The sequence below is a fragment of the Corvus moneduloides genome, chromosome 1, assembly GCF_009650955.1.
Source record: "Corvus moneduloides isolate bCorMon1 chromosome 1, bCorMon1.pri, whole genome shotgun sequence".
NCBI classification, from domain to species: Eukaryota; Metazoa; Chordata; class Aves; order Passeriformes; family Corvidae; genus Corvus; species Corvus moneduloides.
Window position 1 is genome coordinate 35,765,906 of NC_045476.1, and position 17,684 is coordinate 35,783,589.

At 38.8% G+C, this 17,684-nt stretch overlaps 1 protein-coding gene across 5 annotated transcripts in view; it reads right to left on the reverse strand.

The window, feature by feature from the left end:
* Positions 1-4,695: 4,695 nt before the first annotated feature.
* BMPER (BMP binding endothelial regulator) overlaps positions 4,696-17,684 on the reverse strand; it is a 148,804-nt gene continuing 135,815 nt past the window's right edge. For 4 of the 5 annotated variants that reach the window (XM_032105321.1, XM_032105331.1, XM_032105303.1 and 1 more), the window contains 3 exons: positions 17,442-17,543; positions 12,695-12,825; positions 4,696-6,618 (listed from right to left, as the gene is read on the reverse strand). In XM_032105321.1, the coding sequence (XP_031961212.1) occupies positions 6,437-6,618; positions 12,695-12,825; positions 17,442-17,543 (415 nt within the window). In that variant the 3' untranslated portion in view covers positions 4,696-6,436. The remainder of the gene's footprint in view (positions 6,619-12,694; positions 12,826-17,441; positions 17,544-17,684) is intronic. The other variant, XM_032105312.1, reaches the window with a different exon arrangement.

The window sequence follows — 17,684 nt, forward strand, 5'->3', positions numbered from 1 at the left end:
TCAGCCTCTATAGTCATAATTTTCCTTATTAATACAATTCATAAAAATCATTGCAAAAATAAGAGAAATAATTTTCTCCCATCATTTAAAAACTGATCTCTTGTAGCAAATTATTTATACTGATTTGGGCTGCAGATGCTTTTATTCTAATATAGTGTTATCAGAGTTTTGTAATGAACTACAGCTAAAAGCAATTGGGAGTCTAACAACTGAGGGCAGCCACACCAGGATTGTGGATTACCTCCACAGTTATAAAGTCAAGACGGTGTTAGTATGAACTCAACCTAGTTTAAAACCAGTATAGCTAGAAACAGTTAATTCACTGAAATTGTTCCCTACTTTTACCAGTGCAAAAGAAAAAAAATCAAGTCCACTATGTCCCTTTGTTTTAACAATAACAACATATAAAATAGAGTAGGAAATTGCAATGTGATGGAAGAAATTATTATGTTGACATAGGAAACCAATAGAAAAAAAAATCTCCAATCTTCTGAAGTCTCAAAAGGCTTCAAAAAGCCTTAACTTGTATGATTTTCTAGCAGAAGATAGCAGCATGATCATAAAATAGATCTATGCATGGAAATCATGAAGAAATACAAAAAATCACAAGGTTTAATATTTGATCCTGCCAGATGCCGAACTCTCTGGCCCTGGCCCAGCAAACCATTTAAGCATGTGGTTAGAAGTCAGCATGCATGTTGCCCCATTGAAGCAAAGGAGGTTATTCAAAGTTTGAGCACAGTTAAGTGCTTTGAATGATTGGGTCATTAAAGTACCAACCACTTACTGCCAGAGCATAAGGCTAAATTGCTGCTATGAGCAGGTTGTTGCAGAGCTGTCAATTATGGGCCTTACAAACGCTCTCTGAAGTGTGCTTTGAAGCATTTCTTCACCACTGGATAAGGGGAAAAAAAAGGTGGGTCTGTCTGGGCAGGAATTTCCTACATTCCCATCAATTCACTTTCATGTGCAAGACCAAACTATATTGATGCCCAGGTATAAGCATCACTTAGGGAAATAGAAAGTACTATCAATGATAATGATAATTATATAATGCCACTGCTCTCCCACCACACATATGCACCCCATTAGAGCCAGCTTCCTCCTGTGTGCAGGGCTGGCATTAACTCAACTTGCCATGAAAAGGGTGAAGTCATGCTGATGCCTTGAGAGGCCTCCTAGACACAGAGGCTAGACAGGAGTAAGGGAATAAGGTAGGTATTTATTTGAAAGGCCTTCAAAGGTACCTCTGGGGAGCCAGAGGCCATTGCCAAGATGGACCCCAAGGTGGACGACAGGTCACAAGTTCTTCACACTTTCATAGGTTTGGTTCATTTGCATAGCAGGGTTAATTCTCCAATTAAAGCTTCAGTTTAATGGTGTAATTTCCCCTCTGCCTGCCCCCTTAGAGGCTCTTTGGTTTATACTTTTTGGACCTAGGATGGTCTGGCTGTCCTTGAAGAGCAGGCCCAGAGAGGCTTTGTTATGTCTACCTAGCACGAGAGAGCAGAAATTAACAGGCTACAAGAAAGTTCAGAGTTACACACTAAGCAGTACAGAATCTGAAAAATATAAAAGTTAAAACCTTAGGCATCAATGCAAATAGCAAATGCTACATCACTTGAAGTTTCTAAAATCATGCTTGATGCCAAGTAATGTTGCTGCCTGGTAAAACTGGTGTTACAAAAAAAGTGACTTGTGCTCTCTCAGAAGGAAAACTTGCAATTTTATCTCAAAGCCAGGAACAAGACTAGTTATAAAAGTGCATTTGTAGCTTTTGTTCTGACAGTTGTGGTGATGTGTGTTCACTAAAATGTTTATCCTGGAGGAAACCAAGGCAGGTTTGCTGTGCTAGTGGAAGCATGAGAAACTAATTTCTCATCTCAGCCCTGGAAATAAAATCCCTTTCCTTAACTTTGGTGAATCCTTCAAAGGTGATGTAACAGTTGAGAGAAAAGTAGGAATAGACTCATAATCTTATTTTAATTATGGATTTCTACACCTAACAATATACCTATTCCAATCAGATCTCAACACATGATTACACTGCCATTGGATTGGGGTTTTGAGTGTTTGGTGGGGTGGTTTTCTTTCCATGGCCATGTGAGGGATCAAGAGCTACCTTGTGTTCACAGGAGGAGAACCCTATTTTATTGTTAGAAATTCTGGTGCTGGGGTATCACAGTTATTTTGCATAGAAATATCGATCTGTGCAACAACTTTTAACACAGAGAAAAGGAATACTGCTATGGCAGCATGGTGTCATGAAACATTTGCATTTCTAGTAGACTAGAAATGGTTCTGTAAGGGAGCAGAAACATCTCTCTTGCCACAGGACTTTCTAAAAATGGTAAAATCAGGGATAGAAGAATGAGTATTTGATCAGTGTTATGTAACGTGAAGTTCCCATTTGTCAAATACTGAGACCTTGGCATAATATCCTTTAGCTGGGACTGTTCCTGAAATAGCTGAACACCTCACCACTTCAGTACTAAATGCTGTTGACTGACTCTCTTTCCAGTCTGTCCAGCTGAAAATGCATGGGTTGTTATTGTCATATGTTAGCTCTGATACCACCTGGTCCACTTTTGATGAACGCAAAAAAAAAGCAAACCACCGTACCCCTACACAGCTGTTCAAGATCAGTCCAGCTATTGCAACTGTCAGGTTCTGTCAGTGAGAAGCCAGGCAGTGCCAAACTATATTTGAATCCTGTGTTCAGAAAAAGCAGAAAATACGAGAACTTATTTCTTTTAGGTTATCTGCTGGAAACTACTTACGTGATACAAAGATGGGTTTGCATTTAGGTCAGATATTAAGAATATTTTCTTTTTTGTTGTTGTTTTTTGGTTTTTGTCCAAGTGCAACCAACCTTACTCTATAGAAGAAAAGTCTTGGAAGATGTGGGACTCTTGGGCTACAAGTCAAATTGCTCTGTTTGGCTATGGCTTGTCTCCATGGTTTATAAAACACAATATACATGACAAAAATAGACACAACTGAAAGTTCATGAGGAGGAAGTAAATACATTTGACCTCCACATACACCAAGTAAAAGCTGATTTCCCAGTGATGATGATATGGGAGAGATGGGGCAACCTGATGCAAAGCAGACCTGAGCAGATCGGTAAAATATCAGCTGACATTACCCTGGTATGGCATTTTAGAACATTTTCCATCTTTAAAAAGATGCAAAAATCCAAAGCCTTGTTTCCCCAGTGAAGTTCAGAATATTAAATTACTTGCCAGAGAACACACAGCAGGTTAATGGTGAAACTACTGATCCAGGTCTCTACTTGACTCAGCCCATTGGATTACAGAGGTGTTTCTCAGACTTCCCTTTTGGATCATTCTTTGACTGGAACCTCTGCTCCTTCAAATATATTTCACGTTACAAATCTGCACAAATATGCACAGATTGACATAAGCACTATCAAGATCAAAATTTACACAATCATCAGTTTTCCATGGTGAATACACCATGTGCCATATGAATTATCAATGTTATGTTATTATTAGAAACATTATTGCATATTAAACACATTTAGCATACTAAAATTGGATTACCAGTGAATTTCATAAAAAATGAATCTCCAGTGATGTACAGGAAACTTCCAGCTCTAAGCATCCTAGGGGCAATATTCCATGAGCAAAGCCAAACTCTGTGAGGCCAGTAGTAATGATGTTATTGATGGTATTGGGCTAGACTTTCAACTTTTGAATGGTCTTGAAGGAGAGAGACAAAGAGAAGAGTGGAGTGCAACAGGCCCACCTGGGCCTGATCTGGTCTCGATAGCTCAGTTAGGCACACAGTAACCACAGATACAGATATAAAACTTCTGCCAAGTTGAAATTTGGGGGCAATTTCTAGAAAAGCAGAACACCCTTATCTTAGATGGTACATGTGAACTGAGCAGACAGACTATAGCACTTACTCTTGCCTTGAAAACGGTGGAGTTTGGAAGAAAAAGCTCTACAGCACCATAAGGGTACAATCCTGTCACTTAGAGGTAAGACCACTTTCTTCCTCAGTCTACATCACTAAAGAAAAAGCATGGGTCTACTCTTAATTAGGCAGATATGAAAAAGTTAAACCAAGGAATGAGTCCTCATTTTGAGATGACCTGGGTCAGGTTTCAAACGGAACCATTTTAAGATCTAAAAACAGAGTTCATCCTACAGAAAGACTGAGTCACCTCTTCACCTAGAATCAATTAAGCATTGCTTAAATGTGATCAGTGGACTGAGAGAGCTGGAGGGCTCTCCCTTCATCTTTCACTCACCTTTATAAGTCAGGAGAAAAGAAAAAGACAGATGTATACACTGTTCATGTATGCAATTCATGTTGCCTGTATTTTTATTTTAGAAGCACTGAGAAGTAAGTAATTAAAATCTGTCCTAAACTAAAGGTAGTCAAATATTCTTTTTAATGGTTTAGACCGCACATCTCAGCATTGAAAGCTCACAGGCTGAAATGCTCTTTGGTCTAACTGATGCTTTAAATCATTTTAATGACTACCATTTTATATTTTAACTCTTTCAGCCAACTGCAATTGTTCTAAATTTCAGCTTTGCCATTCCATTAGCACATGAGCCACATAAAACTGCTTCCCAGTGCACTTGTGTGAGTCTTCAAAACCCTCTCTGCCAGTAAAACGGAATTATTTGATTTTTCCGAGAAAACGAACACAAAAGGGACATAAAAAGATCAAGCTGAGTTTATTTAAAATTTGGATGAACATCCATGGAACACTCTTGGCTTTATATGCCCAGCTCTTTTTAACACTGTGGTGGTACAGCATTTTGGATAGTGTGGTGTCTAAGTTAACCAGGTTCACTCAGCATCTTCCTCCAGGGTAGGATTACAGACAGGTTGTATAACTCAAGTGTTTACCCACTCACTTACTGTAAACTCAGGCCCTGCTTAAATTCCTGGAGAGAAAAGAATTAAAGGAGAAAGTTGCTCAAAGCATTACAATGTGCAATTTCAATTCAAGGCATGATGGAAGTAGCTGTGTGGGAGGATATTACTTCATTATAAACCTAAATCAGATGTACAAAGATTTCTATCATCTCCAGAGACCATTCCATCAGGCTCTACAAGAGGCTTTAAAGTGAAAAAAAATAGCCCCCTGTCCCTTCAGGCTTGAGAAAGTTGTATGGCTTTTTTAACAGTTTCTAATGAAATCGCATATTATTGCTGCTCCCCTGGGAGACTTCAAAAGTCACGCAAACTTCACAGAGCCCACATGTTCTTAAACGTCAACCAAAAGACCACTACGGAAATAAATTGCAGTTCTCCAACTCGCATTTGACATTCTCTACTGTTTTTCAGTGGGGTGAAATTGTCTTTCTTCTAAACCATGCTGATAAATTAAATGAGTTACTAAGCCTGGCATTATTTTATGTTTTAACGCACACTGAAATCAAACATTTCAGAGTGGGATTTGCTTTCTGTGTAATATTTGGGGGAGACATGAAACAAACCTAGGCGTTTCAAACATGTTTAAGGGGCTAATATATACATGAATATTTTCTTCAAGCTCCTCATTGTGTATTCATGGCTACTGCCAAACACAATAACAGACATGGGGCATTAGGATATGAAATGGGAAGTGGTCACATTTTCAAAGGGAGCTGTTGGGTGCCAAACACTTCTGAAAATCTGGCCCCTAACTCTTTGGTGCCGTTCCAGAAAGAAATATCTCTATCCTGGCCATTGTCCAACCAGCTTTGGAAATAATTTTGCACAGTTATTTCAGTAAAGCATAAAAACCAATCCCCAGCTTTCTCTGCCTGATTAAGCACTGTCACCAATCACTATGCAGCTCTAAGGTACGCATGAAATATTCCTAGATAAATCCTCCATCTCCAGAGAAATGTGTTTCCTGTACAACTGTAAATCCAGGTTCTGTGTTGAAACTAATCCAGCCTGGCATTGCTATGGCCCTAAAAAAGTCTCCTTGGAAACAACAAACTTATACAATGGCAAAGTCATCAAATCTTTTCATGCCACAATATTATATTAAAAACACCTGGTTTATTTATACAATGACTTACAGATCAGGGTCCTAGAAATAATAATACATAAACTTTATAGCAAAAAATATACATATTATACTTCATCCTTCTATGGTATATAGAAATTATGTATATTTGTGTGTGGACATATATATAAATATATGGGTTGTACTTAAGTTTAGGGCACTTAAGTACGTGTGTCTACATACACACAGTATACATTTATATATCTTTCTAGGTGCCATGTGTGTGTACTTAGAGACACACAAGCACACACAGAGGAGCATATTTACACTCTGTGAGTAGATGTGTACCTTGCAGAATCTGCACACAAACAGCTGGAGTCCTTCACTGGCTGTGAGCGTCAAAGAGGTAAGTGACCACCCGCATCAGTGTCCATGGAAAGAGAACGAATGTCACCGCTGTGGGCACAGGACTGGTTTGATGCATCTTCCTCTGTGAAGAACTAAATTTGCTGGGCAGTGACACCCTGCAACACAGGGCTTGTTGCATGGTCCAATTTCATTCCAGTTGTCACATGTTTTGACACATCCCGGACCACAGGTATCGTAAACTGCGCCATGTTTACACTGGGTTGCTGAAAGGAGTTAAAAGGAACAAAATATGCATATTACACAGAGCCCCACAAGGAAATTTACTTATCTGTTTGCTTAGTTTCTACTCCAAATATCAAAAAGCACATTTTGGCATTACAATTATCTAGAGGAAAAAATTACTTGTAAAACCATTCCACTCTATTACATCATAAATATAAAAGCAGCAAAATTCCTTATCAAAAGCTATCAAGTCCACAGCAGTATTAACTTTTTTAGAATTTTAACACAGTTAAAGGTATATAATGCTTTGGCAAGATTTCTATCTATATGCAGATCTATGCTTTATATTAAAGGATTAACACACTTTTTTATTACAATGCCTTTTATCAAAGATTTCTGAAGCATTTACAAGGACAGACAGTTATTATCAGTTCCACTCCCACAGAAAGAAGAGAATCACCAGATTAGAATTTCTGATCCTAAGATTATACTTTCTATATTTCATATTGCAGCAAACCAAATCAATGCTGTTAATCCAGCAGCACCATTTCTAAAACAAACAAACAAACAAACAAACATTTAAAATTTATTGTATCCATGTTTTGTCTTGTTTTACCAAGGTATCACTGACAGTGAGGATTCTTGTAGTTAAGGATTCCAGTATCCATTCATTAATTTATGTAGCTGACAGCTCAATGCATTTTCAACATAAAGGACTACTGAAGGCTCAGCTAAAAGCCCTATAACCCCTCCAGATCAATATTTAAACTCTCAACATTTTATATCCTGCCTTTTTAGTATGGAGAATAATACACAGTTCAATGGCAAATAAAAGTCTGTTATACTTTTTAACAGCTGTGCTGATGGCAAGTACAAGGACTGATAAAACCTTCCATAGATGGTAAGGGACTCTGAAGCATCCAGAATCATCTCATGCCATTTTCAAAGAGCCGGTTGTACTAGGGAGGTTTCTTCAACTTTGAGAGGGATTGAAGGTCAAGATTTTTTAAGTAACAGTTTTGTTATGGACAGAAAACACTGTTTTGTTGTGAGGATTGACCTACAGTGTCATCACAGTACTACTATTATTCATAAAGAGGAAACAGACAGATATAAATTGATTAAATATATATGACTTTATCAAAGAGGATAGAAGTCTTATTGCTGAGGCATCATAAATTTAAGGTATTCCTTTTCACCACTAAGGGATCTTCAAAACAGCATCAGCTTCTTGCAAGTTTTACTTCTTGCCCATTTTATGGAATTTATGCATATCTGAAAAGCAGTCCTGAAGAAGGAATTATAACAAGAATGCGTACACAATTCTTAGGACACAGATATTAATAAAGAAACACAAAAATGTAAAAAATGGATAGTACAGAGGAAAATGACCCTGGAGTTACAGAGAATCAAATGCTGAACATTAGATGGATATTAGATATCAGGGGAGAAAAAAACCCAACTTTTTACCTTTAAGCATAAGAAAGTACCAAGAGCAACCTACCTAGAAACTCTGTGAGACATCTTTAATTGAACATTGTTTTAGAACAGGTTGGAAACAAACATCTATCTGTCAGCTATGTTCAAGATAGGCTTACTCAGTTTTTGGCATAGATCTTTTGAGAATATTTTTCCATCTTTACATTTCTGTCTTGCTCTGCATGGTAACTTCCTTCCATACTAAATAAGGAATAAACAAAATTTATTCTAAAATATTTAGAAAAGAAAATTTAAATGAAACAGGAAATTTAGAAGGTGGGAAAAACACAGAAGCAATATTAAGCATAGAATAAAATGTTAGATTACCAGGAAACTCTACACTTACATAGTGTGTTAAGAATAGAGATTGAATCTCTGTAAGAGGGGAAACAAAAAAATGCAGATCTCCCAGGAGCTTTGCAAACAATATATTAACAGTCTAGAAAAGTAGAGCAAGACATTCAAGGATGGTTAGTGATTGTCCGCACACCGCGTGAATTATCTTACGGGAGCCTTTTATTAGAAGCTTTTGTCCTTCCTCTCTGAAAATGAGCTTCCCTTTGTAGGATCTCTAATTGACCAACCAAAAACAAACATTAGACTTCAGCACATGTGGTTTCCATATAGAAAGGAATACAAGCTTCAATTTTAAGGCTGCACAGGTTTCATCCCACAAAGGTTTACTGCAGTAATAGCTGGCCTGTTCTTTCCACCTGAGCTGTGTTTGGTTCCTCAGCCGGTAGGTTTGAGGAAAGTTGGCTAAGGCCTCCTTTCCACTTCCTCGTCTCTACCCCAGAGCAAATGAGAACATATTACAGCCTGCCCTCGGCAGCCATGGCATCTGTAAGTACTCCCCATCTCTGCTTTACCACACGTGGACGTGGGACATCAAAACACCTCCTTATCCTTCAGACGATGCCATGTAGAAGATATAATGACTATTTTCTGCTGTAGGCAGCCTATAATGGCATTATTAACATGCTGTCGAGGGAAAAATCAGAAAAGTACAATGGCTGCTGTTTAAGTTCCCCGGATGGCTTTTATTGTTGAGTGATTCAGTTGTTAACATGTGGTGTGATTGATCCAGAACATTCCACTTCATCAACAGTTTAAAATATAAAAATAAAGACATTCTGCAGAAGGCTTCCCAGGATCTGCTGAAGTGATTCACTACCATGTAAACATGGAAAACAGAAGTGGTGTCTTTGCACCCGTCTTTTAAGACAAATTCCTCTCTTAAAGAACTGAGTTCTGTTACTAATAACTTCTTCCTTAGTACACTAGCAAAAAAAAAAAAAATCAAAAACCCAACCCCAACGTACAAAAGTTACTATTAATACTGTATTTTGAAACATTACCAGTCCCAACAGGATTTTTCCACTCTTCTTCTAGAACATGTGTTTGTCATGACAGATGTGAGCTTCCTCAGACCACTTTCTGAGTTGGCGGGATAATAGCCAGCTCCAGTCCAGAAGCCATATAGTCACATGAATACAGCACTGTGCCTGAGCTAATAAATCCTGCCTAATAAGGCTACAGTTTGCAGACTAGACCTGGTTTAGTTCAACCACTTTGGCAGTTTCACAGAGGAGGCTTGTATCTGTCCGTGCCTGTCTTTGCAGACATGGACGTAATTATTTAGGAGGAACTCTTATTCCCCAACACAAAAGCCAAAATATGTAACATAACTGCTGAAGGATTCCTTTGATTGATGATATCTGGTAAATCTGATTTCACAGAAAATTCTGAACTAATATTTGAGCATCAATGAATCTTCTGGGTTCTTCTGCTAGTGTTACACAGTTGAGAGGTCTTCTGTAGGACTTTTAAATGGAATGTCACTCATAGTGCTTGCAATTCACAACATCTCCTTCTAAGAGAGTTAAAGCCCATGGATCTGGGCACTGACCTTCCCATGATACACTCATGTTAATATTTTCAACTTTCAGTTTTCAGTAGGCTTCCACCAAAAAGCCAGAATAGCCCTCCTGATACATTTACATACAGAATAAAGCAGTTAAAGGAAAGCAACATACAGCCGCAAAAAAGAGTGACACTGGCTAGAAATTACAGCAGGAAAGGGAGTCAAAGCAGAAGAGTCAAAATCAGATACACACTCATCTTCTCCCACTTCAACTGATCACAGAGGAAAAGAGAGAATGGTTCAGATTTTATGAAATTGTTGTAGCATGTCAGCACATCAGCGCATTTTGCATTCTTGCAGGTGTAGTCATGCCCATGGCAGGGAGTTACTGCCTTCTACCATCCTTGAGTCTTCTTCCTCTCGGTGTCCTCAGAAATGCAGTGTTAAATTACTATGTCTCAAGGCCTTTCACCGCTTCAGTTTACTTAATTGTACTTTATAAACTTCTTGTTTAACCTTTCTTGGGTTAAAAAAAATATATATATCATTTTTTTCCTTCTCCTTTCCTTTTCAAACCTCTTCCTTCTATTTCTATACTTTATTTTCCCTCTTCCATGTATCACTTTTTCTTATTTCTTATTTCCCTCATGCTGGCTCTCCTGGTTTTTTAACCTTTCCTTGAAAAATCATATTTTTTCCTATGCCCATCCTAACACGTCTCACTCCCCACTGCTTTCCACGGCAACCCATACCCTTTTCCTAACCCTCTCAGTTCCCATGTGGATCTCACCAACCTTTTCCAACCCCAACCAATTTCCTTACTCATTCTCTTCTACTTTTCACTCCTCCAGTTAAATGACAGCTGACATTCCCTTTAACGAGTCAACCTCATAGGACAGTAAACCTTGAGCAGCAGTATTCTGCAGAATAACGTAGAGGAGGATAAGCTGTTGCACTGGGGGAGAGAGAAGAGCATGTAGGGAACAGGACATGCAATTCAGCCTCCTGAGCATCCTGTTTGGCTGGCCCTCCAGACAACACAAGTTTCCTGAAGATTATAAAAATGAGCTAAGCTTACAGCAGTTAGGGTAGAGCAACCGGCAACCACACAAGATCTGGTTTTAAAACACACAAAAGTATAATTAAAACCTGACTTTACTAATAAGTATACTCCATATTCTTCAGAACACAACTCTTGCAAGTATCCCACCAGCTATGAAATTTCAAGCAGGAAATGAAAGTCACAGAAAGCTGAAGTTTTATTACAGATATGTTGTTTCCCACCTATGAACTTTCATCTGCAATTGGGACACAATATTTGCAACTATTCGTTTTGGAGAGAAAAAAGGCAAGTTAAAGATTAAAATCTTGATGCTGGCCACTGGACCATATGGAAAGCAGTGGATACACTTTAATGCTTACTGTATGATTTACTGTAGAAAATGGTGCTACTTATCTGACACTGGATACTTAAATAACTGTTTTGAGGGTACTTAGACTTATAGAGCTTATCTATATTTTCTGCTTAACAAGATTACCCCTTTCCCTGCAGAAGAGATTAAAAAACTCATGTTGATTTAAAAACATCTTTCATTAGCTTTAATGGAGGCTGTGTGTTTAAATTCTTTCATAATGTTCTCTCAAGGACTGTTTTTGCCTCAGAAAATTTTCTTGTCTTTGGTAAGATGCCAGAAAAAAAATTGTGAAATGAAGCCTCAATTAGTTAAGTCGTGATAAGTCAACACTTGTATAAACTCCTTAAGGCAGGGGCTGCTAGCAAAGAGTTTTTATTCTTTTTACAGCATCTGCCACAGTGAGGTCTCGTTGTGAAGTGCTTTGGAAAAAAAATCAGGATGCTTGCTTCAGGTTCTGCATGGATCTGCTACCAGATCAACAGATTAAAATGATATACACTACTAGTGCTGTCTAAGACCACATCCTTGAATAGGGTTTTCACTCAACAACACCCTGTTTGGACTGTCCTGTTCCTTTGAAAGAAAAAAAAAAATGAACTTTTGTAAGAAAAAAACGAATCTCTTAGGAACAGTAAATCAAACGTAATTTGCTCTGTCACTCACCCATCCGTGCTAAAATGCCTTCAACAGAAAAGGAAATTGAAGTTGAGAGAGTAGACCCTGTGCCACACACAATCACCAAAATAGACCAGAGAGTAATAGCTCTTTGACCAGCGCTGAGTATCCTCCTCTCATTTTTTGTTGGTTTTTTTTTTCAACTACTGTTAATTGCTTTACATAAATCTGAATACGTTCCCAGGCAAACCAATGCCATTACAGAGTGTCCTAAATTAATGAGACCATCATCAGGGGAAATACTCATCTGCAATATTGCATTTTAGTTCAAGTACCCATAACCACAGGCCACTGCTTCTCATGGAAACAATCAGTCACAATTACTTGCAATGAATGCAGTCCTAAGCACACAGCGAATACGGACCAAATGCAATAATTAATGCAGGTTTGCATTTTAATATTCCAACTAAATACATTTGCTCCTCTTTCCTTGTTGAACCTATTGCAATTGTATGTGCATGTTGTCTCCAGAAATATAACTATGTTATGACAGGAGGTCAAAGGAGTTTAAACATTTTCTGTAATCAACAGTTTACGTATCCTGAAAGAAAAACTTCCAAGAACTTCCAAGCTGGTACAATTCCTGTATGATTTTTGATCCTACTTCACCAGTAAAAGGGTAGTAGGATAGTAGCCTATTAGCATATGCAATGGCTTACCAAGCAGCAGTCCCAAAATGCTTACCTGCACAGTTCTGCTCCGGCACCCACTGGACTTTCAGCCCTTCCCTCTGGCAGGCTCGGGCATATGCCAGGAATGACTCACAGTAGCAGTTTTTATGGATCGGACACTCACACATGTCTGTCACACAGGACCTGCAGAACAAAGCCCCAAAACAAATAAGAAAGGAATGCTTTGGCAGATATCTGCCCGAGGCTTGGAGTTTTTACTTTCTAGTCACATGACATTCAATACCACAGGAACTTGTGCTGAATAGCAAGAAAGTTAAAGGCATCCCTGCGGTTACATCCCAAGGGCTCATCTCTTTTTTGGTGTGCTACTCTGATGCAGAGAAGTCTCCAGAGCACCAGGGGACCTTAAAGAAACAGGGAGTTGAGAAGACCCAAGAAATGTCAGGTAGAAAGAACTGAGACCACAATGGGAGGAGGCAAACTCCATTTTTGCAATGATTTTCTGTCAATATAAGATAAAAACTTTTTTTATTCTTAGAAAGTAATAATTTAATAATTTTATCAATAGCAATAGTGTTAAGTATATGAATTCTGTAGGCAATGAGCACATGTTCCTCCATGCAAGGGATGATGCCTTCTCTCCAGGTTACCTCCACACTCTCCTGCTTTGAAGGCATGAAAATAGTTATATGCCTGTTTTTTCACCAGCATCACTACTAAGTACCAGACTTTAAGATACTCCAAAGGAACAGGGGTGATGCAGCATAACTGAGCAGTTTCATGCTAGGAAATCCCTCAAGCATGGTTCATACCACCCAGTCTCTTCTTCCATTGCATTATGATGTGGAATCACCACAATGACAGGGAGCAAAGCTGCTAACACGGCCCTACGTGAAACTGCTACTGTGGATGTCACCACTATATTTCAAGTTAGCTCATTCAGAACATGTGCCCATTTGGCACAGACCTAAAATATAACTGGCAAGGGCCAAGAGATTTGCAGTCAGTGGTTTCTGCATAGGCAAAATGCTTAGATGTTTCTGCATGTGTAGAATGTGAATTCAGAAATGCTGAGCATCTACTGCTTTCAGCAGAATCATTAAAAGGCAGGGACAAGGTATAGGGAATGCATACTCTGAAAATCATGCCCTCAGTTCCTCTGCTTTCCACTGAAGGTGCTCTGTGCATGAACCTTGGGTGTCAGTGGTCAAGAGCCCCCTGCTCCCTGCATGTTCAGGGGCTTTCCTGTTTCTGAAAGGACAAAGGCACAAATCCTCTTGCAAAGATGAAGGGTTGAAATAAAAAATGAGCTCTTCATGTTAATTGCTCTTCCTGTGGACCATAATATGAATTGTTTATAGGAAAAGGATGGATATAGGCTTAGTTTCCCAAAAACTTTCTCTACAGCAGAAGAGGTAATAGCTTGGAAAAGGTGCAAGCACCTCAGTCAAAGTAATCAGGAGCCCCTAATGCCCATACAATGCTCTAGAGTAATTGAGAACCCTTTATTCAAAACTAAGAGAAATGATTAGTGATCCTTTGAACACAGACAAGCCTGTTTCTCTAAGTCCAACAGTGCCCCTTAAAGAGGAGTATTTCCCCTTGCCAAAGTCACCAGCTACTTTAGTGACCATTCATATGGTTAAACCTGACAGTTTTGCTTGACATTTTCATGAGTTCAATAAATTTACTCTCAGTGGATCCTCAATATAAAATTACCTAAAAAACCACGGTGACAAATAATTAACACAAGTGCTAACGTAAGAAGGTTACTCGTCCTTGATTCACTTGTCCTGATATATACGCACTGTGAATAAACAAAATTGTTTTAGATCAAATATATAACATGCTCATATTTACAGACCAGTTGTTTTCACTTGCAATAACTTTACTTTCTAGGGACAATGTAATGTTATTTCACTTTAGACCCGCGGTAGGTCCCTTTACATCTTTTCCAGTAACAGATGTTGCTGTATGCACATCACAGCTGATAGGCAAGGAATAGATTAGCACAACATCCTTGGCATGGCTGGATGTTGTCAGCTGATAAAAGACCTTGTATAAGCACAAAGGGTCACCTTTTTACGTGACACACTCAATAACATCACACTGTTTCCTTTGGCCACAACATGTCTTTGTGATCTCTTCCTAGTATCCCCGCAGCAGGCACTGTTCCATATACCCCATGCAATTTAAGAGGTGCATGTCTCATTTTACAGTGAAGTAGAAGCTTGCTTGCTACTGAAAGAAATCATCATCACAAACAAAGTCTGTATATAATTTCCATAAATAGTTGATGATCAAGGTACCATTTTATCATAGTTTTGTTTCTGTGCTAGCCCCTTTTATGAAATACATTTCACTGCTCTCCACTCAGATTTAGTTATTATTGATGTCCATGTTGTTTAGGGATGCTTGCCTGTATCAGCTTGGCTATATGTTCACCAACTTATTTGACTTAGAAATTATAAGACCCTAAATCTTAGATACTGCCTCTGCTTTTTAGAGCATAATTTTTTTTTTTTTTTCCATTACCCGGAGAGGGATGCCACCTCTTGCACTGAGTCAACGAACCTACAGCTACCTCAGGTGCTTGCATCAGGAAAAGATGAAACATCAGGAAAACTCCAGGCTCACCATGAATCACCCAAGCTTTTTAATAGTTAACGTGTTCATGGCAAGGCTAGCACAGACCCCAGCAAAGCCTAGGCATAGTCTGAGGGATCAGGGAAGGGAGGGCACTGTTCCCAGTCTGCAGGAGGGCAGCTATGCTCCTTGAGAGTGCAGAGCTTAGCTCCTATATACATGTGAGCAATACTAACCATTAACCCTTGGCACTGAAATGGCCATGGACATCCAGACAGGCTCCAGAGAGAAACATCTAAGCTTTGGCTCAGCACTATTTGCTACAGTGTTCAGCACGGGTGTCCACTGAGGAAGGTAGCACACCCTGTGCAACACAAACCATTGATTCATTACATACCTAATTGCCGCTGTAATTTTTATTTTCATTAAGTTTTTAATCCTGGTTACAGCTGCTGGGCTCAAGCCTTAGGCTTAGATGAGGAGGCATCGTCAGATTGTGGCAGTTTTATTAATGAATTACAATTTCTAATTATTTTTACGGTTAATTAAATGAATTAATTAATGTTAAATCAAAAATGAGAGTAAAAAACCTATGTCCACAGCTGCCAAGCCTAGTGAATGAAAATAAAACCTTCTTTTATTTCCTAATGAAAGGGCAGTTGTGAGCAAGGACATGGAAGTAAAAGATGTCCATTCTCTGTGGGCTGGCTCTGAGGGTGACCTGCTGATGGCCCATGGCGAAGCTTCGATTTTGGGTCTGTATTTTTATCAAAAGGTGTTTACTTTTTGCACTTAATTACATTTCTCACATTTACTATTGCTACAGTTGTGTTAAAGAGCTATTATGGGATGATTTACCAAGTAAATTGAAAAACTGATTCTTGTGTGCTAACCTAATCCGTTCCCTTTGCAAAAAACTTTGGTATGCCCACAGTTTTTAATTTTTTATCCTCTCCAGAGATATATTTCAAAAAATATTCTCTGCTCCCCCAGATTCTGCCTTCTCATCATTCTTCCTTTGAATCTGATAAAGAGATTTGGTGACACTAACTGCATGTATGTGCATCTTATCTGTATTGTAATCTGACTGGACTGTTCAAACAACAAAAAAAAGTATTTTAGTAAAACTTTGGAATTATGCCAATAATGAAGCTCTACTGACAATTTACTGTACTGCACAGTAATGGAGACTTTGAGTCTTCTGGGGTATTGTGGCTCTTTACCAAGAACAAAGCATTTGCGTAAATGAAGTAAAAACATATTAGAAACCTAACCATCAGAACATTGCAGTCAGACAGAAATAATCCTACAAGAAGACTGCAGCGCAAGTTACTTATAAAATGAAGCTATTTTACTAGCTATGGAAATACAAACAAGATACTTCAGGCAGCCTTAGTTCTGCCCTCAATGAAATCATACAGAGATGCAATGATGCTGTGGTCCAAAAGAAAATTACATTTATTTTAAGGACATATTTACATTTACAAAAAGAAAAACACTTGGATGTGACCGTGCACTTTATCTGGCATCCCTGCTCCAAATAAGCACCAGAGCACAGCCAGCCCCTGAGTCCTCGGCTGGTACCAAGTGTGAACCCTTTTGATGCTGTCTGTGCTGCCTGCAGGGTATGTGTCAGAGATGGCGTTAATTGGGTGTGTATAATCACAAACTGTTGCAAGGGGAAATCCATGAAAGTGAAGGCATCCGGCAGCTGTGGGACACACCCTTGAAGGAGACAAACACACACTCTGCTGCCACATCTTCAAAGAAAACTAGATGAGTACACTCCTTCAGCAACAGCCCTTTTTCATATTAAACCATGGAAAGTCTCCAAGTCCCACAAAGGGCAAAGAACAGAGTCCTGTGCTACATGCAGTATTTAAAAAAAGAAAAAGAAAAGATCACAACAACGAAGCCTACAGCCTTACTCTGTGCCACACAGGATTGAAATTGCAGATGTTCACTTGCTGAACATCAGCCGTTAACTTTCCTCTGCAATACACATGAATCCAAACCCAGAATCAACCATTTCAGGAGGCCCTTATTTTTTCCCCCATGTTTCACAACAGGAGTATGATGCAGTGCATTTTTCAAACATTTTGGTACCTTCGAGTTGCTCCACACAGATGGAAAACAATAACATCTTCCTCTTTCCATCAGAAGATCTCAAGGGATTTTAAAAAAGCAATTAGAGATAGTGCATCACTACATACCTTTTATGTATATGAAGAAGCATCAGGTAGTGATGGGTTTTGTCCTCTACAGCTGGAATAAGCTGTACAGTTGCAAACTTCAAAGCCTGAAGAGTCATCTGCCTAGAGAGGAAGATTAATTTCCAGCCCCATCATCCTATGAGACATGACTTCCTGGGATAACTTTTTCTTGGGTATGCCAAATCAGAGTTTTAGTACAAGCTTGGCCTAATTTTTTAGGAAAAATTAAAGCCTCTGCCAGTA